Source organism: Ornithorhynchus anatinus, chromosome 3 (genome assembly GCF_004115215.2).
Source record: "Ornithorhynchus anatinus isolate Pmale09 chromosome 3, mOrnAna1.pri.v4, whole genome shotgun sequence".
Taxonomy (NCBI): Eukaryota; Metazoa; Chordata; class Mammalia; order Monotremata; family Ornithorhynchidae; genus Ornithorhynchus; species Ornithorhynchus anatinus.
Window position 1 is genome coordinate 113,625,745 of NC_041730.1, and position 26,472 is coordinate 113,652,216.

General features: G+C 45.3%; 2 protein-coding genes across 3 annotated transcripts in view; both read right to left on the reverse strand.

Annotated features, from left to right (window-relative positions):
• The window catches only part of LOC100681967 (heparan-alpha-glucosaminide N-acetyltransferase-like), a 377,018-nt gene extending 372,549 nt beyond the window's left edge, over positions 1-4,469 (reverse strand). Inside the window, 2 exon segments of the mRNA XM_029059391.2 lie at positions 1,216-1,310; positions 4,241-4,469. Of these exon segments, the coding sequence (XP_028915224.1) occupies positions 1,216-1,310; positions 4,241-4,313 (168 nt within the window). The 5' untranslated portion in view covers positions 4,314-4,469.
• A 6,759-nt stretch (positions 4,470-11,228) lies between these two features.
• The window catches only part of BMS1 (BMS1 ribosome biogenesis factor), a 33,249-nt gene continuing 18,005 nt past the window's right edge, over positions 11,229-26,472 (reverse strand). For both annotated transcript variants that reach the window (XM_029060272.2, XM_029060273.2), the window contains exons 13-23: positions 24,312-24,393; positions 23,514-23,590; positions 22,260-22,436; positions 19,615-19,803; positions 19,331-19,511; positions 17,868-17,926; positions 16,983-17,105; positions 15,568-15,715; positions 14,125-14,300; positions 13,457-13,618; positions 11,229-11,784 (exon numbers count right to left, since the gene is read on the reverse strand). In XM_029060272.2, coding sequence (XP_028916105.1) covers positions 11,554-11,784; positions 13,457-13,618; positions 14,125-14,300; positions 15,568-15,715; positions 16,983-17,105; positions 17,868-17,926; positions 19,331-19,511; positions 19,615-19,803; positions 22,260-22,436; positions 23,514-23,590; positions 24,312-24,393 — 1,605 coding nt within the window. In that variant the 3' untranslated portion in view covers positions 11,229-11,553. The remainder of the gene's footprint in view (positions 11,785-13,456; positions 13,619-14,124; positions 14,301-15,567; positions 15,716-16,982; positions 17,106-17,867; positions 17,927-19,330; positions 19,512-19,614; positions 19,804-22,259; positions 22,437-23,513; positions 23,591-24,311; positions 24,394-26,472) is intronic.

Here is a 26,472-nt window from a genome sequence, read left to right on the forward strand (position 1 = left end):
TCTGGGCCTCAGTTACCTCATCTGTAAAATGGGGATTGAGAATGTGAGCCCCATTTGGGACAGGGACTGTGTCCAACCTGATTTGCTTGTATTCATCCCAGCGCTTAGTACAGTTCCTGGCACATTCTAAGTACTTAAAAAATGCCACAAGTATTATTATGTGTATTATCTATTCCTTTAGGTTTTATAAGCACCTTGTGGGTTGGGGACTTGTTTTGAAATGTTTTTTAAATTCCCCTCTACCTAGTAGTAATAATAGTCAAATTTATTGAGTGCCTGTGTGGGCGCTCATTACAGTCTGCAGTAATAATGTTGGTATTTGTTAAGCGCTTACTATGTGCAGAGCACTGTTCTAAGCGCTGGGATAGATACAGGATAATCAGGTTGTCCCACGTGAGGCTCACAGTTAATCCCCATTTTCCAGATGAGGGAACTGAGGCACAGAGAAGTGAAGTGACTTGCCCACAGTCACACAGCTGACAAGTGGCAGAGGCGGAATTCGAACCCATGCCTCTGGCTCCCAAGCCCGGCCTCTTTCCACTGAGCCACGCTGCTTCTCAATACTAGGCACCTGTGAAGTACGGAACAAAGAAGAGATACGCTGCCTGATCACAAATAGCTTACACTATAGCCTCAACGCCTATAACTGTGCCCTAAACAAAGAAATGCGCACAATAAAAAATTGTTGAGCATGACTGTGATAAATCGCACTCAATAACTAGAAATCCTACCAAGGGAAGAAGAGGCAGGAAATGAGATCTGGCATTTCCCTCTAGACTGTGAGCTCGTTGTGGGCAGGAAAGAATCTATTTGTTATAGTGTACTCTCCCAAGTGCTTTGCTTTCATTCATTCATTCAATAGTATTTATTGAGCGCTTACTATGTGCAGAGCACTGTACTAAGCGCTTGGAATGAACAAGTCGGCAACCGATAGAGACGGTCCCTGCCGTTTGACGCGCTTAAGGTCTAATCGGGGGAGACGGACAGACGAGAACGATGGCAATCAATAGAGTCGAGGGGAGGAACATCTCGTAAAAACAATGGCGACTGAATAGAATCAAGGCGATGGACACAGTAAGCGCTCAATAAATAAAATTGGATGAATGAATGAATTTCCAGACTATGAGTATATTATTCTTGGATTTCTTTTCCGCTGCCTTGGTAAGGCAGCTGGGGTTGGGATGAACCCTGAGCTTTGGGATTTTCTACTCTTACCTTGTAACACCAGTCTGAGACATGCTGGAGGTGGACTTCTTCTGGGAGGTGGTTGTGTAACGTGAGCAGAGCCTGGTCCAGTTTCAGGTCAACTCCTAGTGGGGTATAGAGGAAAACAATAACAGTCATTATGGCACTTGTTAAGCTCCTACGATCGATGGATGGCATTTATTGAACGCTAGGTGCAGAGCACTGTACTAAGCACTTGGGAGAGTACAGTAGAATTAGCAGACCCCTTCCCCGCCCGTAACGACTTTAGCATATTAAGCGCCGAGATAGATACAGGATTATCAGGGCCCTATCCCGTCAAGGATCTCGCAGTCTAATTAGAAGAGAGAACACATATTGAATGCCCATTTTATGGCTGAAGAAATCGAGGCCCAGAGAAGTTAAGTGACTTGCCTAGGGTCACACAACAGACAAGAGGCAACTTTAGACAGCAGGGAAGCGGCATGGCCTACTGAAAAGAGCTCGCACTCTCAGATACACACCTATCCAAGTGACATGTTTTTTTACGAATAAAACTCCACTGATAATAATGAAAGTAATAATAATGTTGGTATTTGTTAAGCGGTTACTATGTGCAGAGCACGGTTCTAAGCGCTGGGGTAGATACAGGGTCATCAGGTTGTCCCACATGAAGCTTCATCCCCATTTTACAGATGAGGTAACTGAGGCACAGAGAAGTTAAGTGACTTGTCCATAATCACACAGCTGACAAGTGGCAGAGCGGGGATTCGAACCTACGACCTCTGACTCCCAAGCCAGTGCTCTTTCCACTGAGCCACGCTGCTTCTCAAATGGCACAGACATCTTTCCCAGGGAAAACACTATTTTAATAATAATAATAATACTGTTGGTATTTGTTAAGCGCTTATTATGTGCAGAGCACTGTACTAAGCGCTGGGGTAGATACAGGGTAATCGCGTTGTCCCACGTGAAGCTCACAGTCTTCATCCCCATTTTACAGACGAGGGAACTGAGGCACAGAGAAGTGAAGTGACTTGTCCACAGTCACCAGCTGACAAGTGGCAGAGTGGGGATTCGAACCCATGACCTCTGACTCCAAAGCCCGGGCTCTTTCCACTGAGCCACGCTGCTTTCCTTCACTCCACCTGAGGATTCCTCATTCAATCCTCACCAACATCCTCCCTGCTGAACGGAAATCCTTCACCCCGATTGACAGCATTTGTGGTATTTATTAGGCACTTACCATGTACCAAGCACTGTACTAAGTGCTGAGGTAGATACAAGCTGATTGGGTCCCAGGTGGGACTCACAGTCTAAGTAGAAAGGAGAGGGGATTTTGAATCCCCATTCTGCAGATGGCACAGGGGCAAGAAAAGTCAGGGGGACTTGCCCAAGATCACACAAGCAGACAAGTGGTGGGATTAGAACCCAGGTCTTCTGACTCCCGGGCCCATATCCTTGGAGTCAGAGGTCATGGGTTCGAATCCCGACTCGGCCACTTGTCAGCTGAGTCACTTTGGGCAAGTCCCAACTTCTCGGTGCCTCAGTTACCTCATCTGGAAAATGGGGATTAAGACTGTGAGCCCCACGTGGGGACAACCTGATTCCCCCGTGTCTACCCCAGCGCTTAGAACAGTGCTCGGCACATAGTAAGCGCTTAACAAATACCAACATTATTATTATTATCCTTTCCACTAGGTCACGCTGATCGGAGAGTAGGATGCTCTGATGGAACAAGCCCTCTAGAAATAAGGACTCCACACCTTCAACTCTCTAGACCTCAGGAGAAATGCCAACTCCCTCAGGCATTTTACATTCATTCAATAGTATTTATTGAGCGCTTACTATGTGCAGAGCACTGTACTAAGCGCTTGGGAAGTACAATTCAGCAACAAATAGAGACAATCCCTGCCACAAAGGGCTCACAGTTTAGAAGGGGGGAGACAGACATCAATACGAGTAAACGGGCATTAGTAGCATCATGATAAATAGAATGATAGATATATACCCATCACTAATAAAAATAAATAGAATTATAAATATGTACATATATATACACAAGTGCCGTGGGGCGGGAAGGAGGGGGTAGGGCAAAGGGAGCGAGTCGGGGCGATGGGGAGGGAAGAGGGGGCAGAGCCTTAAGCGTGTCAGTTGTGTGACTTTGGGCAAGTCACTTCGCTTCTCGGTGCCTCAGTTCCCTCACCTGTAAAATGGGGATTAAGACTGTGAGCCCCACGTGGGACAACCTGATAACCTTGTAACTACCCCAGTGCTTAGAACAGTGCTTGGCACATAGTAAGCACTTAACAAATACCATTCTCTTTATTATTACCTCATCATAAAATGAGGATTAAGACCGTGAGCTTCACGTGGGACACGGACTGTGTCCGATCTTATTATTTTGTATCTACTTCAGCGCTTAGTACAGTGCCTGACACAGCAAGTGCTTAATACCATTAACAGAAAAGGACATCACAAAGAGAAAGGAAATGAGGAATGATTTATAACTAGTTTTCCAGATCTAAATTTCTTTTAAAGTCAGGCAGGTATGGACTGAACAGGATCTATCAGAATTAATGGTGCAAGAAGAGTTTCCGTATATAATAATAATAATGTTAGTATTTGTTAAGCGCTTACTCTGTGCGGAGCACCGTTCTAAGCGCTGGGGTAGATACAGGGGAATCAGGTTGTCCCACGGGAGGCTCGTAGTTAATCCCCCTTTTCCAGATGAGGTAACTGAGGCACAGGGAAGTGAAGTGACTTGCCCACAGTCACACAGCTGACAAGGGGCAGAGCAGGGATTCGAACCCATGACCTCTGACTCCGAAGCCCAGGCTCTTTCCACTGAGCCACGCTGTTTCCCAATATAATCCAGCTGTATAAATCAACTGTAATTTCCAGGGCTTCAAACCAAGTTTCCCCAGTAAATCTGCTTACCACACCGGAGGCTGAACAAGAACCCAAAGCAAATTTATTCCTTTCTGAACCCAACTCGGAACAAGTGACGATCTTCCCCCAAATAAAAACCGTACACAATCCCTATCTATGGATTTACCTGCTCCGGGGGGATTCTGGAGGGAGCCTCCCGCAGCGCAAAGCAAGAAGACGGTCATCAAGCTCCTCTCCATTTTCGCCAAGTTGTGGTTAATAAACCTTTGCTCCTTTCACTGAGCCCTGACCAGAGTTCAAGTACTTAATAACTTTCTCTTTGCAAAGATAAGGAAGGTAATGTTTCCTCTGGATTGTAAGATCCTTCAGGGCAGAGATCATGTCTATTAACTCTATGTATTCTCCCAAGTGCTTAGTAATAATAATAATAACGTTGGTATTTGTTAAGCGCTTACTATGTGCCGAGCACTGTTCTAAGCCCTGGGGTAGACACAGGGGAATCAGGTTGTCCCACATGGGGCTCACAGTCTTCATCCCCATTTTACAGATGAGGGAACTGAGGCACAGAGAAGTGAAGTGACTTGCCCACAGTCACACAGCTGCCAAGTGGCGGAGCCGGGATTCGAACCCATGACCTCTGAGTCCAAAGCCCGGGCTCTTTCCACTGAGCCACGCTGCTCTGGGTTGACAGCATATTGACAGATGAAAGGCACGTTATAGAATCTGAAGTCTGCTTTCGGTTTTCAATGAAGCCCAACACTTAGAGAAGCAACATGGCCTTGTGGAAAGAGCACGGCCCCGGGAGTCAGAGAAACTAGACTGAAGCCCGTCAATGGGCAGGGGTCGTCTCTGTCGGTTGTCGAATTGTACACTCCAAGCGCTTAGTACAGTGCTCTGCACATAGTAAGCGCTCAATAAATACTACTGACTGAATAATCCTGGCCCTGCCACTTGTCTGTTGTGTGACCTTGGGCAAGTTACTTACCGACTCCGTGCCTCACTTACCTCACCTGTAAAATGGGGATTGAGACCGTGAGTCCGACGTGGGACAGGGACTGTGTCCAACCTGGTTATCCTGTATCTACCACAGTGTACAGAAAACAGTGCCTGGCAAAGAGTAAGCGCTAAACAAATACCGTTTTAAAAAAAGGAAATGTATCTGATTTCCTATATGCTTACTATGTGCCAGGCACTCTACTAAGCGCTGGCGGAGAGGCAAGCTGGGCCCAAACCCACAGGGGAATCACAGTCTTAATCCCCATTGTAGAGAAGAGGGAACTGAGGCCAAGAGAGGTGAAGCGAATTGCTCGAGGTCACCCAGCAGACAAGTAGCAGAGCCAGGATTAGAACCCAGGTCCTTCTGACTCCCGGGATCTAACCTCTCTAGGTCATGTAGTTTCTCACCCCATGGACTTCATTTTCCTCATCTCCCATTCCCCTTCTGCATCGCCCTGACTTGCTCCCTTTGCTCTTCCCCTCTTGCAGCCCCACAGCAGTTGTGTACGTATCTCTAATTTTTTTAATTTGCATTGCTGCCTGTCTCCCCGCCTCTAGACTGAAAGCTCTTTGTGGGCAGGGAATGTCACAGCTTTTTGTTATGTGGTACTCTCCCAAGCGCTTACTACAGCGCTCTGCACATAGTAAGAGCTCAATAAATACGACAATGAATGAATCAACTAGTTGGGCCCCGGCTCATGGACACTTTCTGAAAATGGTACCTCAGAAGGGCAGGGGAAGTTTGCCCACCACCAAGGTGAAAGTAAAATTTAAGAAGCTGTGCCCATGACTTCAGCTCAGTACCCAGTAAAATACAATTTGTGGTACTTAATTATCTTGTATCACACTCAACCCGTCCCTGGACCGATCTTTCTATTCTGCACGTCCACCAGCATGAGAAGCATGGCTCAGTGGAAAGACCCCGGGCTTGGGAGTCAGAGGTCATAGGTTCGAATCCCGGCTCGGCCACTTGTCAGCTGTGTGACTTGGGCAAGTCACTTCACTTCTCTGTGCCTCCGTTCCCTCATCTGGGAAATGGGGATTAACTGTGAGTCTCACGTGGGACAACCTGATTACCCTGTATCTACCCCAGCGCTTAGAACAGTGCTCTGCACATAGTAAACGCTTAACAAATACCAACATTATTATTATTATTCTCTGTGCCTCAGTTACCTCATCTGGAAAATGGGGATTAAGACCGTGAGCCTCACGTGGGACAACCTGATTACCCTGTGTCTACCCCAGCGCTTAGAACAGTGCTCGGCACGTAGTAAGCGCTTAACAAATACCAATGTTATTATTGTTAATACATCTTAATGTCTCTGTCCCCAACTAGACTGTACGCTATTTGAGGCCAGGGATCGTGTCTGGCAACTCTGTTGTAATGTACTCTCCCAAGAGCTTCATACAAAGCTCCACACAAAGCCAGCCCTAAAAATAAGGATTGTGGTATTTGTTAAGCGCTTACTTTGTGCCAGGCACTGTACTAAGCACCGGGGTAGATACGAGCAAATCGGGTTGGACACAGTCCCTGTCCCACATAGGACTCAGACTGAATCCCCATTTTACAGATGAGGCAACTGAAGCAGAGAGTAGTTAAGTGACTCAGCCAAGGTCACACATCAGAAAAGTGGCAGAGTCGGGATTAAAATCTAGGTCCTTCTGCTTCCCAGGTCCACGCTCTATCCACTAGACCATGCTGCCTTCCAAAGCAAATCTCCTCAGAGAAGGTTAATTGAACAATATCAAAATTCTTGCCCATTTAAAACAGTCAAACCTAATTTTGCTCAGGTATCGGAACTTGGGTTCTCCATAGTTTGATCATGTTTTACTGTATTTTTACAAGCTGAAAAAACACCACCACAACAGCTTTATTCTTCAAGACAGCAGCAGCTCTCCCCACCCCCCCCATTCTTTCTATGGACTCAAAAAACTTTAAATGACTCCTTACCCCCCAGAGCCAAAGAAAATCATCAAAAAAGGCTACTTCAGAATTAAAACTCTGCCAGCCCACTTAGAATACAAGCTCTGAGGGCAGTGTGTGCCCTCTCCCTCCTTTGACAGCCCTTAAAGGACAAAAGACTCAACAAAATAATATTTTAAAATAAGCTTTAAAAAACCCATGTACTATTAAAAACACGAGCATCTGAGTTTCCTTGCCTCTAAGGACCCCCAGCTATTCCAATGTTTTCTTCTTTAAACATGGAAGCAGCTCCCACTTGACCTTTCTTTGTGCCCTCTCCCTTCTTTGATAGCCCTTAAAGGACAAAGGCTCTTAACAAAATGATATTTTTTAAAAAAAGCTTTAAAAAACCCCATGCACTATTAAAAACACCAGCATCTGAGTTTCCTTGCCTCTGAGGACCCCAGCTATTCCAATCTGGTTTTTTCTTTAAGCATAGAGGCAGCTCCCACTTGACATCTCTACACAGACCCACGCACAACCGCATAACAAAAACTAAATGACGCTAACAAACCTTGCTTTCACCGCCATTTCCAACCCATCCCAAACTACTTTTGGAAACTCTCACCCCATTGACACCTGCCCTGCTTTCTGCCTTCCTGAAACGATTTGAAACTGACTCAAGTGCCAACCCTGCTCAAAAACTCTTAGTCACCTAGAGAAACTACCTAGGCAAGGCCCAAGCTCTTTTCAGGCACAAAACTAGCATTAGGATCCAGGCTTCTCTCAAGCCAACGCTATTTCCGTCTCAAACACACCAATTCCCGCAATACTCATTCAGTCCTAAATGGGACATCAACCCGTCAGCCAATAGTATATATTAAGTGCTTACTAAGTGCAGAGCTCTGTACTAAGCACCCGGGAGAGCACAGTGCTGGAGTTCTCCAAGGGAGTGGGTAAAGATGGAGAATAGAAGGGGAGCCAGAATGAAAGAATGAAAGGGTGGGATGAGTTTCAAAATGGAGAAAGGAGGGCTAAGGGGTCAGTGAAATGACTGTGGGATGGTAAACAGGGAGCTTGGCTACTTTTACATTGTACTTTCCCAAGGCATGGTGCACTGCTTTGCTTAACAAGTTCTCAATAAATGGGCTTGGGAGTCAGAGGACGTGAGTTCTAATTCCACCTCCGTGACTTGTCTTCTGTGTGACCTTGGGCAAGTCACTCAAGTTCTCTGTACCTCAGTTACCTCATCTGTAAAATGGAGATTAAGCGTGTGAACCCCTGTATCTACCTCAGCTCTCAGAACAGTGCTTAGCACATATTAAGTGCTTAACAAATACCATAATTATTACCACTGATTTATTGAATGAATTGATTTAAAATTACCTTCCATATACCAATAGTCCACTACTCCTTCCACCTTCAAATCCTCACTAAAACTTCATTTCCTTCAAGAGACCTTCCCTAACTAAAGCTTAATTTCCCCAGACCTGCCCTTTTTCCTGTTTCAATCAATGGTATTTATTGAGGGTTTCCTTCGTGCAGAGTACTGAACTTAAGCACTTGGGAGAGTACCATACAGAGTTGGTAGACTCGTTCCCTGCCCATCAGGAGTTTACCATCTACAGGGGGAGACAGATATTAAAATAAATTACAGATACGTACATAAATGCTGGAGGGGAAAGATAGAGGAATGAACATCAAGTGCTTAAAGGGAACAAATCTAGGTGCAAGGGCAACCAGACAGGGGCCGGAGTGGGAGCGATGAGAGCTTAGTGGGGAAGTCCTAGTGGAGGAGATGTGATTTTAATTAAACTTTGAAGGTGGGGAGAGTTGTTACTCCGCCGGATCCGAAACGGGAGAAAGTTCCGGGCCAGATGCAGGATGTGGGCGAGGGGTTGCCCACGAGACAAGCAAAATTAAAGTAATGAGTAGATTGGTGTTCAGAAGCAAAATGTGCCCACTGGGTTGTAGTGGAAATCAGTGAGGTGAAGTAGGATGGTATGAGCTGGTTGAGAGCTTGAAGAGTGGGGAAACATGAACTGAATTTTTTTTTTTAATTGATCCAGGCAGCAGAGTGAAATATTGACTGGAATGAGAAGAAACAGGAGGCAGGGAGGTCAGCGGGGAGGCTGGTGCGGTATTCAAGGGAGAATAACATAAGCGCTTGGAAGAGCATAGAAGCAGTTTCGATGAAAAGGTTGGATTTTAGCAAAGTTGTGAATGTAGAACTGACAGGATTTGGCAGTAGACTGAATATATAGAGAGGAGTTGAGGATAATGCCAAAGTTACAGGCTCGAGAGACAGGGAGGATGGCGGTGCTGCCTATAATGAAAGGAAAGTCACGAGGAGGACAAGGTTTGGGTGGGAAGATAAGGGGGTCTCTTATGGACATTTTAAGTTTGAGGTGTTGGTGGGACAATAGATGTCCTGAAGACAAGGGAAAATACAAAAAAACTGCAGAGAGGAGAACAGGGCTGGAGATATAGATTCAGAAATCATCTGCATCAATCATCTGGTGTGGGAGCGAATGAATTCTCCAAAGGAATGGGTGTAGATAGAGAATAGAAGGGGACCCAGAACTGAACCTTCAGGGAATCCCACAGATAGAGAGTGGGAGGCAGAGGAGGAGGGTGTAAAAAGAGACTGAGAATGAGCGGGCAGAGAGCTAGGAGGAGAACCTGGACAGAGTCAGGTAAGCCAAAGTTAGATAATGTCTTCCGGGGAAGGTGGTGTCCCCCACAGGCAGTTGAGAGGTCAAGGAGGATTAGAATGGAGTAGAGGCCGTTGGATTTTTGTTACCATTTGGGAGGGCAGTTTCCGTGAAGTGAAAGGGGTGAAAGCCAAATTAAAAGCGGGGGAGGAGAGAATTGGTGGTGAGGCAGTGGGTGTAGACAACTCATTCAAGTAGTTTGGAGAGGAATGGTAGAAGGAAGATGGGGCCAAGGAAGGATTTTAATAATAACAATACTCTTCCCACCTTTGAAGACTTACTAAAATCACATCTCGATTAGACTGTAAGCCCGTCAAACGGCAGGGACTGTCTCTATCTGTTGCCGACTTGTTCATCCCAAGCGCTTAGTACAGTGCTCTGCACATAGTAAGCGCTCAATAAATACTATTGAATGAAAGAGGCCTTTCCCGACTAAGCCCTCATTTCCTCTACTCCCTCGCCCTTCGCGGATCTTTTCCCTTTAAGCACTTGCTATATTATTCATCCCACCCTCATGCCCACAGCACTGATGTAAATATCCGAAAATTTATTTTAATCTCTGCCTCCCCCTCTAAACTGTAATCTCCTTGTGGGCATGAAACATTTCTACCAATTCAAATGTATGGCACTCTTCCAAGCACGCAATATAGTGTTCTGCGCAAAATAAGGACTCAGTGGTATCGCTGACTGATAAAATACTTTAAAGAAACAATCTTTCCCCTCATTTAGACTGTGCCCAGCCCCACGAGGGACAGAGGATGTGTCAAAACCTCACTACTATCTACCCCAGCGCTTTTTACAGTGCTTGGCAGATAGTAGGAGCTTAACGAGTACAAATAAAAAAAATCCTCACAGGAAACCGGCTTAGAATCCAAAGGCTACCTCCAGTCAGATGGAAAGACAGAGTGATTTGCCCCAACTGTGCCAGAGAGAACTCACTGGCAGAGAGGGGGATCAGAACTCCCATTTTATGTTTCCCAATCTTTCACTTCAGTCCCCATACTACCACTCCCTCCATCACTTAACAGGCCTTAGATAAACTCAGTATCTATCTACCTCAGGGCCTGCTTTGTCAATTTCCCTTCAAGGTCTAACCTGAGCCTCATCTACCCAGAACCACAATTTCTGGTGCCAAAAGAGAAGTCTCGCCTTCTACCCCTCAGCAGATTCCCAAATCCAGACCACGGTACAGTTTGGGTTTTGATTTTGGGGCAACCAGTAGGTGCCCATAGTTTAAATCAAGGTCCTCCCTCAGACTTGGACTGGTTCCAAAATTAGAGGAAAGATCTATCAGGAAGTATTCAGAAAAATACTGATGCTCAAACAAATTCTCAATGAGGATTACAGGCTAGTGAGAAGATACAAAGAACAAAATAAAACCAACTGAAAATGAGCAAAACCCAACACAGACATAAAAGACTGGCTGGTTTCTTTAGCCTAGAACAATTCTCCACAATATTGATCCCTGGATGCAATCAAGGATTGGCCACCAAAAGAGCCAAAAGGCCTTGGCCTCCACTGAGAATGACAGACAATAAGTATTCCATGAAAATATTTTAATGATTTCTTGCAATGGGCATGGTGAACCAATTCTACTGAAACTCTCAGAGGACAGTCCCTTCGGGTAGTGTGGTGGGTGGGGAGGGGCAGGGGGGAAATAATCTATAAATTACATCACTTCATATTTATATGCATTTCCAAATTCCGGTGGGTCACTTTGTCCATTCCCTTTTTTCTTCAAAGTCGCTGATAAGGTGGAGCTCTGGTTTTGGACTCTGCTCTGACTTGGCGTTTTCAGACCCGGCAAATACGAAAACCCATCCGGTTCCTCCGAATCCAGCCGAAGTTCCAACAGATTTTGGAAGTTCACTTCTCCTGCTCCCCAGATCCTTTCAAGCTTGACTTCTGATTCTTTTTCTCTCTCTGACCTCTAATTCGGAAGAGTTTCTTCCTGGCTTCTTTTTGACGCTGTAATTTTTCCTCATCCTCCTTTTGCTTCACTTTGAGGTGTTCTTTATGCTGCTGTTGCTGTTTCTGCTTGGCCTTCCTCACCTTGTAACTGTGCACAGTACCCAGAGCAGAAAGCAATGCGGCGATCTAGGGGAAAAGAGAAATGTGACCATCAGAACTGATATGAGTAACGGTAGGAATAAACGGAGTTACTTACTGAGCATCTACATTGTTTTTAAAGCCTATTTGTTAGTTAGGTGCTTCCTATTTGTCAAGCACTGTCCTAAGAGCAGGGATAAATACAAGTTAATTAGGTCAGACCCAGTTCCCTTTCTATACAGGGCTCACAGTCCACTGACGGCAGGGCCTGCTCCTAAACCTTTCGGAAAGGACAAAAAGAGGCACGAGATTTGTTCCCTAACCCCAGTGAGCATACGCTCCTCATATACCACCATCTTTAATGCTTAGACCAGTGTGACCTCAGTCGGGGGTCATTTCAACACCGCTGATTTTGGAGCCGGGAGAGGGGCATAAAAAGTAATAAGGAAACAGTTTAACTTGGACTGAGTAAAATCCAGGTCTTTCCCTTCTCTCCCACCCAGAAGATTAGGTATTCAAGTACAAATGTCTACAAAGATATACCTATCTTAGATATAGGTATCTAAGTAGAGTAAAGCAAAATATTTAGAATGACCCACGTGTGGCACAGTGGATAGATCACAGGCCTGGGAGTCAAAAGGTCATGGGTTCTAATCCCAGCTCCGCCACCTGTCATCTGTGTGACCTTGGGCAACTTGCTTCACTTCTCTGGCATCAGTTCCCTCATCTCTAAAATGGGGTTTGAGACTGTGAGCCCCATATGGGACAGGGATGGTGTCCGCCCCAATTTGCTCGCACCCAGCCCACAGCACAGTACCTGGCGCATAGCAAACGTTTAACAAATACCATCATTATTATTAAGCACCTTGGAAGTGCTTTACTAAGCTTACCCCCAAAAACCTTTATTTTTCCCAAAGACAGAGAGTGAGAGTGTTTCGATTCCTGCTTCTCTCAGTAACATCAGCCTCTAACTGAGCCACTGCGCTCACCTACATACTTCAAGTGAATAATCTGGGCCTGGGGCACCGTCCACCTGCGAGCCAGCATCGGCCAGTAGATCAGTCACGGAGAAAACTCCACGGACTCGGTTTTGCCCAGGTCTCTTGCTTGGCCCAACCTGACACCACCACCACTGACACCTATCTGGGAGTCCACGGGTCCCCGGCACTTCTAGTCCCGTGAATGCAATCGCCCAGCGTGGGACTTTTCCTTGGGGCTGCTGGGAGCCCAGATAACTGGGAGTCTCGGCTGGGAGTCCAAGTGCTCGACGGAACGGGCAGGCGAGCATTTAGTACAGTGCTCTGCACATAGTAAGTGCTCAATTCATATGACTGTATGAGGCTGAAAACCTTTGGCTCGCTCCTATGCTGCTATTATTATTATTATTATTAATCATATTTACTGAGCGCTTACTGTGTGCACAGCACTGTACTAAGACCTCATCAGACCTCTCCTCAGGCTAGTAATAGACTAGCCTTTGGGCCCGGGCCTGTCCATCCACTGCACAGATGAAAAACATGAGTTGGAAAATATCTACACCATGAGAAATAATCTTGGAAAGAGAGTATGGAACCGAAAGCCCGCAAATCGCATTTCTGGCTCGTGACATTCGTCGAGTTTGTACCTCAGTTTTAGCGACCGTAAAATGGCAATGCCACAATTATGTCCATTAAACATTCCACTTGAGAAAAATGCAATGCAGAGAAAATAATGGGATTACCTTCCGTTCGTGAGGCTCCCGGATAACTGCTGGTCTCACCCGGTCCCTCGAAACCTTACCCTTCTTCTCCTGGAACTTGGGCTTGCTCTTAAATGGCAGTGCCTTCTGGAGGGCTTTGGGAATGTGAAGTGAATTGAAGTGCCTCTTCTGTCTCACAATTGGCTAAAAAAAAAAGGCAAAAAGAAAGTAAAACATCTGGAATATGCAATTTTCACATCTAACATGCTGAAGCGTTCAAACTTCTCGACGGAGAACCGGTGCTTCTAGAATGCCCTTTTTGCAAGAGTAAAAAGAGCCAAGAGTTTGCCATTTGTGACCCCTCAATCATGACTGAAGACACGTCTTTTGACCCGGCCACCTGCCTGAGTTGACTGTACTATAATTATTAAGAGAAGCTGCTTTAAGGGTGAATCAGGATCCCCAGGAACCAGCAACATTTGAACAAGTCTAAATCAGTCAATTGGTCTGGCAATACCATCTACACTAGATTTGAATAGAAAGATTTTGCAAACCTTGGGAGAAAGCTGCTGGACGATTAAAAAAAAATCACCTTCAAATGACTTTAAATCCATATTTGCCACTTCAAAAATGTAATAAATTAACCTTTACTCCTCCACTTTGAGGGACTTCTAGGATTCCCCCCAAGGGACAAGCCACTCGAGTTGTACCTTATAGACAGAGTCCTTGTTTTGCTTCAGGCGGATGCCCTGGTCGTGCCTCAGCTGTCCTGTTGTCCTCATTCCTGTCCAACTGTTTTTCTCCCCTACTGGTTTCAGCAAGGAAGTTACTGGGTTATAGAAGGCTGGGACGGAAACAGGATACCAGGTGCGCATGAAGACAATATCTGGAAGGAGAGAAAAATACCGTGCTGTAACAATCAACCGGCGTGGTTCCCCGACATTCCAAAAGTCCTTCAAAATTGAATTTCCTCGAGCAAAAGTACAAATGACTCCCACAGTCATCCTCAGTGAGATGAGCTTTCAATCAATCAAATGCATTTATTGAGAGCCTCCTGTGTGCAGGGGTGCTATTCTAAGCGCTTGGGGAGTACACTGTGGTAGACACGTTCCCTGCCCACAACGTGCTGACAGTCCAGAGGGGGAGACAGCCATTAATATAAATTACAGATATGCACATAAATACAGTACAGGAGTGCTGTGGGTCTGAAGGAAGGATAAATAACCTTTCAGAAGGTGAGTTCCTTCTCCCTTACTCCTCACGCCGGGAAGAAAAGGGGGTAAAATGGGGAATGGGTCTGAAGTAGGTAAGACCTCCTGCAAGGGATTTATCAATTAATCGCATTTATTGAGCACTTACTGTGTACAGAGCCCTGTACTAAGCACTTGGGAGAGTCGGTAGCCGCGTTCCCGGCTCACCGTCCCATCAGAGTCCGGCATCAGCTCGGCTCCGGCCCTCAAAATTCCCTCCGCTTTGGCGGCCTCAGACAGCCCCCCGGCACCTCCCTTCACTCTGTTGAGGGTAGGGAGGGGGCCGCCCGGCAGCTGCAGTGCATTTTCAAAGAGGCACCACTGCCTGCCTCTACGCCCGCTGCTCACGTGAGTTTGGAACCCTTCGGAACCCAACCAGACCTCGATTAAATTCCCACGGTCGGGCTTGGGCTTCACAGGTTGGAGCCAGAACGGACAAGGGACGGCAGTAGTGGGGAGGAGGGCGGAGCTATCCTGGGCAGAACTTTAGTGCTCAACTAGAATGGCTAATAATAAGAACAACAGTAATGAGGTATTTGTTAGGTGCCTACTATGTGCCAGGCACTATGCTAAGCACTGGGGCGGATGCAAGCAAATCGGGTTGGACGCAGTCCCCGTCCCATGGGGGGCTCACCGTCTCGATCCCCATTTTACAGATGAGGTAACTGAGACACAGAGAAGTAAAGTGAGTTGCCCAAGGTCACAACACGGAAAAGTGGCGGGGCGGGGATTAGAACACATGACACCTTCTGACTCCCCGGCACGCGCTCTAACCACTACGCCACACTGCTTCTCTTTATACATCTACTTAACGGTTTCCACAACTTTCCTTTCAAGAGTGACGACGACGAGCAGAAAGCCCTCTCCGGCTCAGGCTTCCCCAGAGAGCAAGCAAGCACTTACCGCTCATCAGCAGCTTGTCCTCGAAGGTTGCCCTGAAGGCTCCTTCTGGGGTTCGAAGGGCCTTTTTGATTTGGCCCCGGACACCGCTGACTGTACGGATTGCCGCCCCTTCAAATTTGGCCACTTCTAAGGCAGAATTGAACATTCCCTGGGAAGGAGTAGTTAGAAGAGGATTCGTTAAGCTGCTGACAGGGTGCAGAGCCCCAGGACCGAATACACAGGTGGGGATAAGTCACGACCCCTGAGACTCGGGGGGGGGGACTACTCACAATCTACGAGATGAGGCCACCAGAAATTACTTGGCAGTCCACGCGTTTCCTGGAGCGAGCGTCAAACTACAGGGCTGGCAACACAATTAAAATCATGGCCTACTGCAAGGGGCCGGGACTAGGATTCCGGAGACTCGGGTTCTAATCCCACCTCTGCCTGCTGTGGGACCACGGCTAAGTCACTTAACTTTTCTGTGCCTCCGTCTCCTCATCTCTCACATGATGATTGAAATAACTGTTCTCCCTCTAAGACCGGGAGCCACCGTTATCAATATTATCAGTCGATCGTATTTATCGAGCCCTTACTGTATGCGGAACACCGTACTAAGCGCTTGGGAGAGTACAGTATAACAGGGTTGGCAGATATGTTCCCTGCCCAAAGCGAGCTTACAGCCTAGAGGGAGAAGTGGTTTTGGACACAGTCCCTGTCGCAAGTAGGTCTCACAGTCTTAATCTCCATTTTACAGATGAGGAAACTGAGGCACAGAGAAGTTAAGTGACTTTGCCCAGTCACACAGCAGTCTAGTGGCAAGCTGAGATTGGTACTCAGGTCCTCTGACTCCCAGGTCTAGGCTCTTTCCATCATGTCACGTTGCATTCTTATTATTGTTCATAATTATTCTAAAGTACAGGGTTTTCATTAATCCCTTATTCAGAACTCCTTTGAGGATAAAAACTCAAACATTTCAAAGTACCAGAGATTCAATTAAAAACTACAAAATTATTCCAGCAAATATATTATTAGTTACATCCTTAAGATGACTTTTAACCTCAACTATGACCTCATATGCCCTGCCTCGTCACAATACAGATGCAAATTCTTAAAAATCATTATGAATTTAACAAGTTCATTAGAACACTTATTTTGAAAGCAAAGGGGTTACGTAAACCTGAACAGAGTGATCTGCCTAAACTCTATGCAATCCCGGAGCCAAAACACACTTTTTAAAAAAAGGAAGAACTGAGCCTCCATTTATGAATTCTAAACAAATTTTAGAAAAAGAAAAGAAAAAAAAACCGTAGAGGTAAAAGATGCAAGTTTTAGATTTCCCTTTTCCTTAAAAACACGTAATCCATAACTGTATCGGGTAATGCTTGGCATTTTTAGAACTCCAGCCCTTCTGCTAAAACAATGTTCAAACACACCTTGACGAATGAAGTATTTTTGTAGATTTTATACGGGAAACCGGTTAGCTTTAATTTCTTCACAATTGTTATAGATTTGTCTAAATCAAGCACAACTCCTGTGGCAGCTATCCGGAAATCAGACTAGAAGAGACCACAGAAATCTGAATAAGATATAGAAATGATGGCAGCTGGAAGTAGGGGATGGGGGGAAGGGGCGGGGAGAGGAGATTTCTCAGGCAAGGGCAATTAATTAGAGCGCATTTCAGCTAAGATCAATAAAAGAGCAAAATTTTTATAAGCACAGGAAAATATCACAGCATTTTAAATCTTTTTTTTTTAAACCCACAGTACTGAATGGAAGTACAACTACAGAGACAGCTAAGTTACCTCCCCCAAGACAGTCTCACGCCTTGGAATGAGTTATTCAGAAGCGACCAGTCAAAATTATAGCTTTAATGAAAGGTATGTCCTATGATTTAGGTGCTTTTCTAAGAAATATTGAATTTTTCAAAATTACCAAATGGTGAGAACTCAGGAAAAACCACAACCAACATTAACAATAGAGACTGTTTCAATCTGAAAGGTTCATTCAATAGTATTTATTCAATAGTATTTATTGAGCGCTTACTATGTGCAGAGCACTGTACTAAGCGCTTGGGATGAACAAGTCGGCAACAGATAGAGACAGTCCCTGCCGTTTGACGGGCTTACGGTCTAATCGGGGGAGACGGACAGACGAGAACAATGGCACTAAACAGCGTCAAGAGGAAGAACATCTCGTAAAAACAATGGCAACTAAATAGAATCACGTTCTACAAGCATGACTGATTGTTCCACAGAGAAACATTTTCAAATACAACCGATAAAAGGAAACGAAACATATTTCAAGTTCATTCAATTTACCATTGTGCCACTGACAGACTGAACTGCTAAAAACCCAGTTCCTTGTGGAGTGATGGGACCTAAAAAAAAAAAAAAAGCAGCAGGAAAGAATTTAAATTCAAGTTTACCCTGAACAACACTTTCTGGCTCATAAGTAGAAAGTTTTTTTTCATTTTAACTGAGCTCTTTAGGGATCACTTGTTGATGCCCTCAATAACCAGAAAAAGAAACAGGACTCGTTATTCCCCGTGCAACTGCTTCCCAATGTATTTTCCTCTTGGGATTTATACTGCCCAGCTCCATCCTCCTGCTGTGACAGCCATCTCACGGACCCGTGACTTGAAAGAGCCCAGGCTTGGGAGTCAGAGGACGTTGCTTCTGAACCCGCCTCTGCCACCTGTCTGCTGTGTGACCCTGGGCAAGCCACTTAACTTCTCTGTGCACTAGTGTACACTAGTGTACACTAGTCTGTAAAATGGGGATGAACACTGTCAGCCCCACGTGGGACAACCGGCTTACCTTCCATCTACCCCAGTGCTTAGAAAAGTGCTGGGCACATAGGAAGCGCTTAACAAATACCATCATTATTATAATCATCAAAAAGCAGCCTTTTAAGCCCTCCCTTCCCTTCAATCTACCTACATGTTTATTTTCTACGATGCCTAAGCTATATCTTTTTTTTCTCCTCCCAACAAATTATATCACCATAGTCCTGTGGGAACACCTGTTCTCTCTCCTCCTTCAACTAAGAGCCCCATGTGGGACCGGGCCCCGTGTCTGATCTAACACGGGCCCCGTGTTAGAGAAGCAGCGTGGCTCAGTGGCAAGAGCACGGGCTTTGGAGTCAGAGGTGATGGGTTCGAACCCCGGCTCTGCCACTTGTCAGCTGTGTGACTTTGGGCAAGTCACTTAACTTCTCGGTGCCTCAGTTCCCTCATCTGTAAAATGGGGATTAAGACCGTGAGCCCCACGTGGGACAACCTGATTCCCCTGTGTCTACCCCAGCGCTTAGAACAGTGCTCGGCACATAGTAAGCGCTTAACAAATACCAACATTATCATTTATTTATTATCTATCTTGCATACCACATCTACCCCAGGGCTTGGCATTAGAGAAAAAGCATGTCCTGGAGGAAAGAACACAGGCCTGGGAGTCAGAAGATGTGGTTTCTAATCCTGACTCTGCCACAAGTCTGCTGTGTGAGCTTGGGCAAGTCACTGAACTTCTCTGTGCTTCAATGACCTAACCTGAAAAATGGGGATCAAGATCGTGAGTCCCATGTGCAACAGAGACTGGGTCCAACCTGATTACCTTGCATCTACCCCAGTGGTTAGCAGAGTAACAAATACCACTTTTATTGTTATTATTCAACACCATCATCATTCACCTCGACCATTATCAATTTTTTTCATAACGACAAGAGAAAAAAGAACAATGGTGGGGTCTGAGAGATTTCAGGAAATTATGTGGTTCCTGGTTCTTACCCCAAAACGTGGCTCCACAGTGCATGTGCTGTGGGGTGTATTTAAGCAGTCTCTGCCGTCCATTGTGATCCTCAATATAATAGAGGGGGATAGTCTGAAATCGCCTCCACCCTAAGGAGAAGATTAACGGATCCCGAGATTTAAGGATCTTCTTATACCAGCGGTGCTTCTTCAGACGCATCTGAGAGCAGACAATTGATCGGTAGCATTATTCGTCGTTGGACAGCGGGTAAGAAAACGAGAAGCACACGCGCGTCAAGCTCGCCACACCTCTCCTCGCTTACATGGACGAAGCCGACGTTGCCTTCGCTGTTGCCCAAGCCGCCCAGAATAATCGGGTAGTGGGGATCAAAGTTGAGCACAAACTCGCAGGGAATGTTCTCTATCTCGATCCGCACGTACATCCCGGGACGATATCCTTCGTACTGAACTCTGGCCTCATCATCTTGATCTTCAAATTCGGCCCGGTTAAGCTACGGGGAGACCGAGATGGAAATGATCTTACCTCTTTTGAATCCAAGGGCAGCATGAAAAACAAGGAAATATTATCTTGTACCATTCAACCATCCGAATAACTGGTAGCTAACTGGTAGCACTGTAGCTACCCCAGGGCCTAGTGTACAGTGCTTGCTTACTAGGTGCCGAGCACTGTACACTAGGCCCTGGGGTAGCTACAGTGCAATCGGATCAGACATTCCCTTGTCCCACACGCAGCTCCCAGTCTACGTCACATTTTACAGATAAGGAAACTGGGGCACAGAGAAGGTAAGTGACTTGCCCACAAACTAATCAGGTTGAACAACGGTTCCTGTCCAACATGGGGCTCACAGTCATAATCCCCATTTTTCCAGGCAGGGTAACCGAGGCACAGAGAGCAGCCGGCAAGTGACGGAGCCGGGATTAGAACCCAGGTCTCCTAACTCCCAGGCTCACGCTCTTTCCACTGGGCCACGCTGCTTCTCTATTCAGAAAACGATGGGTAGAATTTTTTGCAAGAACTATGATTTGGGTAATCAGAACCTGGATCCTCACTTGGGGCTTCAGCCAGAAGAAAAAATGTCCCATTTCTTCTAGTTAGGTTCTTCAGAAATAGCATCGATGAATAAGAAGTGGAACCATCTATAGATGGGCTAGTTAAAGGCAAAGAGTAGGTTTCTACATTCAAACTGTGCTATAATATGGGTCTTAAATATGTTGTGCCTAGAAAGAGCACTCAATCAGCTCGTTCCCTCCTCTGTCACCTCAATGACTTCCTATGGCAACTCAACCCACACCCAGCATGACCCCAATGGGTAGAACACGGGCCTAGGAATCAAAAGGACCTGGGTTCTAATCCTGGCTCCTCCACTCGTCTGCTGTGTGACCCTGGGCAGGTCACTTAACTTCTCTGTGCCTCAGTTACCTCATCTAGAAAAACGGGGATTAAGACTGTGAGCCTCATGTGGGACAGGGACGGTGTCCGACCCGATTAGTCTGTATCTACCCCAACGCTTAACACGGTGCCTGCCACATAGTAAAGCATTTAATAATACCACTATTATTTTTATTTCTTCCTTTAATGCCAACCTGCTCACTGTACCTCGGTCTCGACTATCTTGCCGATCCCTTGCCCGTTGGTCCTCCTTCTGTCCTGGAGCTCCCTCCCCCTTCATATAGGACAGACTGACACTCTCCCCACCTTCAAAGCCTTAGCAGAATCTTCAAGAGGCTTTTCCTGACTAGGCACTTGGATCTGTACTCTTCAAGCACTTGATAATCACCTAACCCTCTCCCCGACCACATTTCACGTACATATCCATAATTTACTCTAATGTCTGTCTCCCCGTGTAGACAGTTAAGCTCCTTTAGGGCAGGAAACTATCCACCTACCCTGTATTGTACGTACTGAGATCTCAGTCTGGTGCTCTGAACTCACTAAGTGCTCAATACATAGCATGAATTGACTGACTGGCGGAGGTAATTATGGAAAAACTCCTGCGAATGGCTGAGCTGAGCACACCGCCTTACCAAAGAAGCTGCCTGTGACCAAGTGCGGGGCATCGGAATCAGCGAACACTACAGCTCTGAGTTGTCCCTTAACACCAGGTTCTACAAGAATGCAATGCTTTCATTATCGGGGAACTGCGTGGATGCTTCAATTATGATTATGAAAAATACTCTGGGGTCTTCTCAACAGATATTTTGCGTCTTGTGCTTCTGAGAAAGAACTGCCCACAGAAATCATCATCAGAATAGCACATCCACTTCCCTGCAATCTCCCTTTCTTTTTTTAAAGAGGAAGAGAAAAGAAATGCCTTCTTGATTACCATTTACTGGAAGATGCTTATTTACATTGTAAATGTTCTGATACAAATTCATTTGCACTGGGCTTTTATTTCTTTGTCATTTATCAGACTCTGATGCAGATTGGCAGCCACATAGTTAATGACTACTCAAGCGAGAAACTGTTAGATTAGATTAGGTGGCATGGAATTAGGAGAGGTATTTTCTTAATCTTGCTTTTGGGCATACACTGGCGATCTTGTAAATGTACACAAGAAAATCTATACAGTTGTTAAAGATATTCACTTAAAACCAACTGAAGCTCAGATTAAGAAACTCTAGTCATGCAATTCCCTACGGACACTCTAGAGAGTGAAAGATATGGAAGGCTTTCATGATAAGTGATATCAAGTACATTCCAACAAAAAATAAACAAATAATGGAAAAGTGGATTTTCTCCTAATATCCACATCTCTAACATTTACCCATCAAAATTCACTAGAAAATACCATTTTTTCCCCAACACTGGCAGGGACTATGCATCCTATATGTGCCCACTTTAAACATGCACAGTGCCAGAGGCAAAAGACAGAAAAAAAAAAGACCAAAGAATTTTGTTGACTGCAAAGTTTTCCATTTAAACAAGGGTGGAGAAAAATGTTCTTACCTGGGCTTGTTTTTGCATTTCATCTTTAAGATCATCAAAGTATGTAGTTTCTCCTTCATCATATTCAGCATCAAACATTTCTTTCAATTTCCTCTTCTTGTCCATACGTTTTTTCTTTGCATCTTCTTCTTCTTTACATTCTTTTTCTTCTTTAATTTCCTCCTCCTCACTTTCAACCTGCCAAGAAAAGGAATTATAGCAATCATCCAAGGATTCTGCAGGGGTTTGGGGTGGGGGGAGGGGGGAGAGAAGGAATCAGTTCAAGGTTGTCTGGGTGGTCTTTTTACAATAGCCTGTGGATTTTCATTAGATGTGCAAAAAACTGAAACAAGTAATGAGGTTCTACTGATGAATATGGTATAAAAACATTAAATGAAGATACTAAAACTCTCAAAAAGGACTGAAATAGGCTATCTGCATCTCTTAAGAAACCACATCTGCTTTTACTCTGCCAAGTCTGACTAACTGTCGGGTACGAAAAGACAGGGAACTTCCTCAGAGGCTTTACCCCAGTGTGACTTGACACTTTCAGGACTTGATCTACTTTTGACTTCCTCAGCTTATCTCACTGGACACCTTTTTCCCACCTCAAATTCCATGCTAAATTGAAAACATTCAAGATTTAAAAATCTTGTTTGGCACATTGACATTTCAAAGACAGTGCTTTATATACATATGTAATAACGTGTGTATTTGTCATCTAAACATTAGACAAACAAATGAAACACATAATTGACCTGAACTTGAACAAAATATACACTTTGCTGCTTGCATTTTCTGTGATTGTATTAATCATCTCTATATTTATCAGTCAAGTTTATTTTAAATAGTACACAACACCCAAAGCAACAGCAATTCTGCTGATTAGGAAGGGCCCTGATGTCTTCTAGCACGTACGTCGAATATTCTCAACTCAGTTCACTCAAAGTCCATTTTCTCCAAAGAGTTCCTTGCCCTTCAGATGAACGAGAGTTTTCTTCACATTAACTGGTGTTTCGTCATCTGCAAAGCCTTATAAACCTCAGCCTTATAACACTCATTTCCTGGATTTATTTCAGGGGAGGTAAGTACGGATACGGACCCTCTCCCCAGAGTATTATCCCACCCCGTTTCTCCCCACCTGCCCTAACCAAGCTGCTCTCTCTTCCGGTTACACTGATTGTTAGGATAAATTTCCCAATCTCTGTCACTGCACTATCAACAGTAGTTACTGGAATGGGCCCCCAGGCCGAGTGTTTAGCTGCAAGGACTCACCTCATCCTCCTGACTGGAAGACTTTCCTTTCTGTACGTGTCCCGTCTCTAAGTCTTCAAAGTCACCATACAGTTCCTCTGTGAAAAATGACAACCAAAACCACTATTAAATGCATGCAGGTTGAAAATAATCAAACCCGGAATGCCCTACGTTTCAGACTGATTCCTTCCACGGTTCACATTTTTGCTTTTTGTCTAGACTCTCTAAACCCATCCTGAACCACAAATGAAGACCAAAAACCAGGCTCGGAATACTTCCCCTTTACAGTATTTCAAAAGGGCCCTATTGATTTGTCCTAAAACAAAGTCCTTTCCGGTTTCGGAGACAAATATCGATAATAATTATACCACCAACATGAACCCCCATCTTCTCCGCTTTGTACCTCATCTTTAGCTTGCCCTTGAGATGAACAAGAGCTACACTGCATCAAGAGGAATCACAACCCAAAGTTCGGCTCTAAACAACGGCCGACAGCCACACGCTTTCATGAGCGATTCAACTTTCACAGCCCTCTTCGCTTTTCTGTTCACACAGATCTGCTCTCGCTTTTTACACCTATCAATAAAAGTAAACATTTCGTGGCATCTGCCTACATCTCCAACATTTCGGACTCTAACGGAGTCGGTTGTTGAGCTAAAGGGAGAAGGAATGTGACTAATTAGGAATCGTTCTAGGGGCCTCTTGGCAAAAACGTGAGCGTAGCAGCTTTAACAGGAAACGGGAGAGTGAGAACACTGCCCTTGACACAAAATGAAACGTAAATCAAGACGTCTTCCATAAAGGAGCCATTCAACTTACCGTCTTTCTCTAACAATTTAGCTGCATCTTTATCTGCTTCCCACTTTCCGGTTACAAAGCAATCTCGGATATTGTTCATAACCTTATATAAAAAAGGGAGAGTAAGCAATGTAAATTACGATGCCAAATCATTTAACTAAATCTCCCTCTGGAATAGAGCCATCTAAAGGAAACGTCGGCCATTCGTTTGCCTCAGTTGAAATCTGCTTTACCAATGTCATTCCTTTTAAGATAACCCTGGGGACAGAGTGTCTGATGTTTCCCTTTAAAAAGAATGACTATTTCTACACTGAAAATGTCCTATTCAGTAGGGGAAGAAGGAATCTAATCAAGGCAAACATCGAGGAGTTAGAAAGTCATTCTGCCAAGTGATGAGGTCTATTAGCACAACACTGACCTAATCAACTGCAAAATGGGGAAAGTGCTACCGTAAACACCAGCCACACCCGACGTGCTTCCACATTCTTCCCGGATGGGAGCACCAATTTGGCCCAGGAGGTCCAAATTCAATTTGCATTTCACAACAGATCTAAAATCGTCAATTTTTAAAGAAAATATAAAACGGGCTCTACCCTAACTCCTTTCCCCCGACTTCTCTCTGAGCTTCCCCCACCTCGGTGTACGGGCACAGGTAGGGAGGGGAAGATCGAACACTCCAGATTTGCTATCGAGTAACCTTGGGGCCTTCCCCGAAATGAGGCAGGGGGTGCCATGTCCCCCTCCTAGTCTCTGCTCTCTTTTCAGGGGGAGAGGGAGCGGGTTCTTCAGCTGTCCACAGTTTAAGGAACCCATGACCCCCTGACTGGTTTCGAAAGAAAACAAGGATGACCGTTTCTGTGAAGGATCATTAAAACGGTGAGCGTGCTTCATGTCGTTTCCTAGTACATATATCTTTTCCTCAGGCTCAAAGAAGATTTCAGAAGAAAGTAAAGTGCTGCTTTTGGGTCCCCAGACTAGCCTAGAAAACTACCCTCCTGGAGTGCCCTAAATGGTAGCCTCCGACAACGTCTGCTCAACTCGATGTGATGGAGGAGCCTAGGACTACTCGGACCACACCACGGTTAATGAGGACGCTATTTGTTAAGCGCTTTACTATGTGCCAGCCCCTGTACTAAGCGCTGGATCTTGCAAGCCGTGTACACAACCGATCTTTGACAAGTGCCATAAGATGTGTTTGGTTTTGCTAGTCAGGAAGTGAAACTTAGGAGGAGGTTCAGTTCAAAGATATGCAAATCTCAGAGAAGTGTGCTTCTATGGAAATGCCGCAGAATGGCAAATGCTCTGTCCGTAAATCTAACCTACCCACCGTGCCCCTTCCTGTCTCCCCTGGCTCAAACCTCTCGCTCACACCCTTCTCCCCCCCTGGGATTCCCTTCTCCTCCAAACCAGGGCCACACCTCAGTTCTCCCCCTATCTTCAAAACCCCTTATCTCCTCCAGGACCCTTTCCCTAGTTCATGTCTACTTTCCTCGGGCTATATCCCCTTAACTCCCACTTGGGCCCTTCTGCTTCAACTAGAAAACTGTGTACCTACAACTATCCAAAGCCCTTCTGTACAGCTTTCACATTTCTTATTATTTAAGCACTAACTCATACACATTGCCCCCCTCTTTCTTCCTATCGGTATTGTATTTTAATGTCTGAGTCCTTGATCGTAATTAATACCTTCATAATTACGGTATACGCCAGGCAATGCATTAAGCGCTAGGCAAATCGGGTTGGACACGGTCCCTGTCCCACGTGGGGCTCACCGTCTCAGTCCCCATTTTACAGATGAGGTAACTGAGGCACAGAAAAGTGACGTGACTTGCCCAAGGTCACACCGCTGACAAGTGGCGTCGCCGGAATTAGGACCCATGATTTTCTGACTCCTAGTCCTGTTCTCGATCCACTATGCCAAGCTAACGTGCTTTCCCGAGTGCTTAGCATAATAAGAATCACATTAGCGGCATTTGTTAAGCACTTACTATAAGACAAGCATTGTGTACCAAGCACTGGGGTACATATAAGGTCCAATACAGTCCCTATCCCAAATGGGGCTCAAAGAATCCAAAGGAAGAATAGTGTCTATTTAATCCCTATTTGACTGATGAGAAAACGGAGGCCCAAAGAAGCGAAAAGACTTGCCCAAAGTCACACAGTAGGCAAGTGGCAGAGCCAC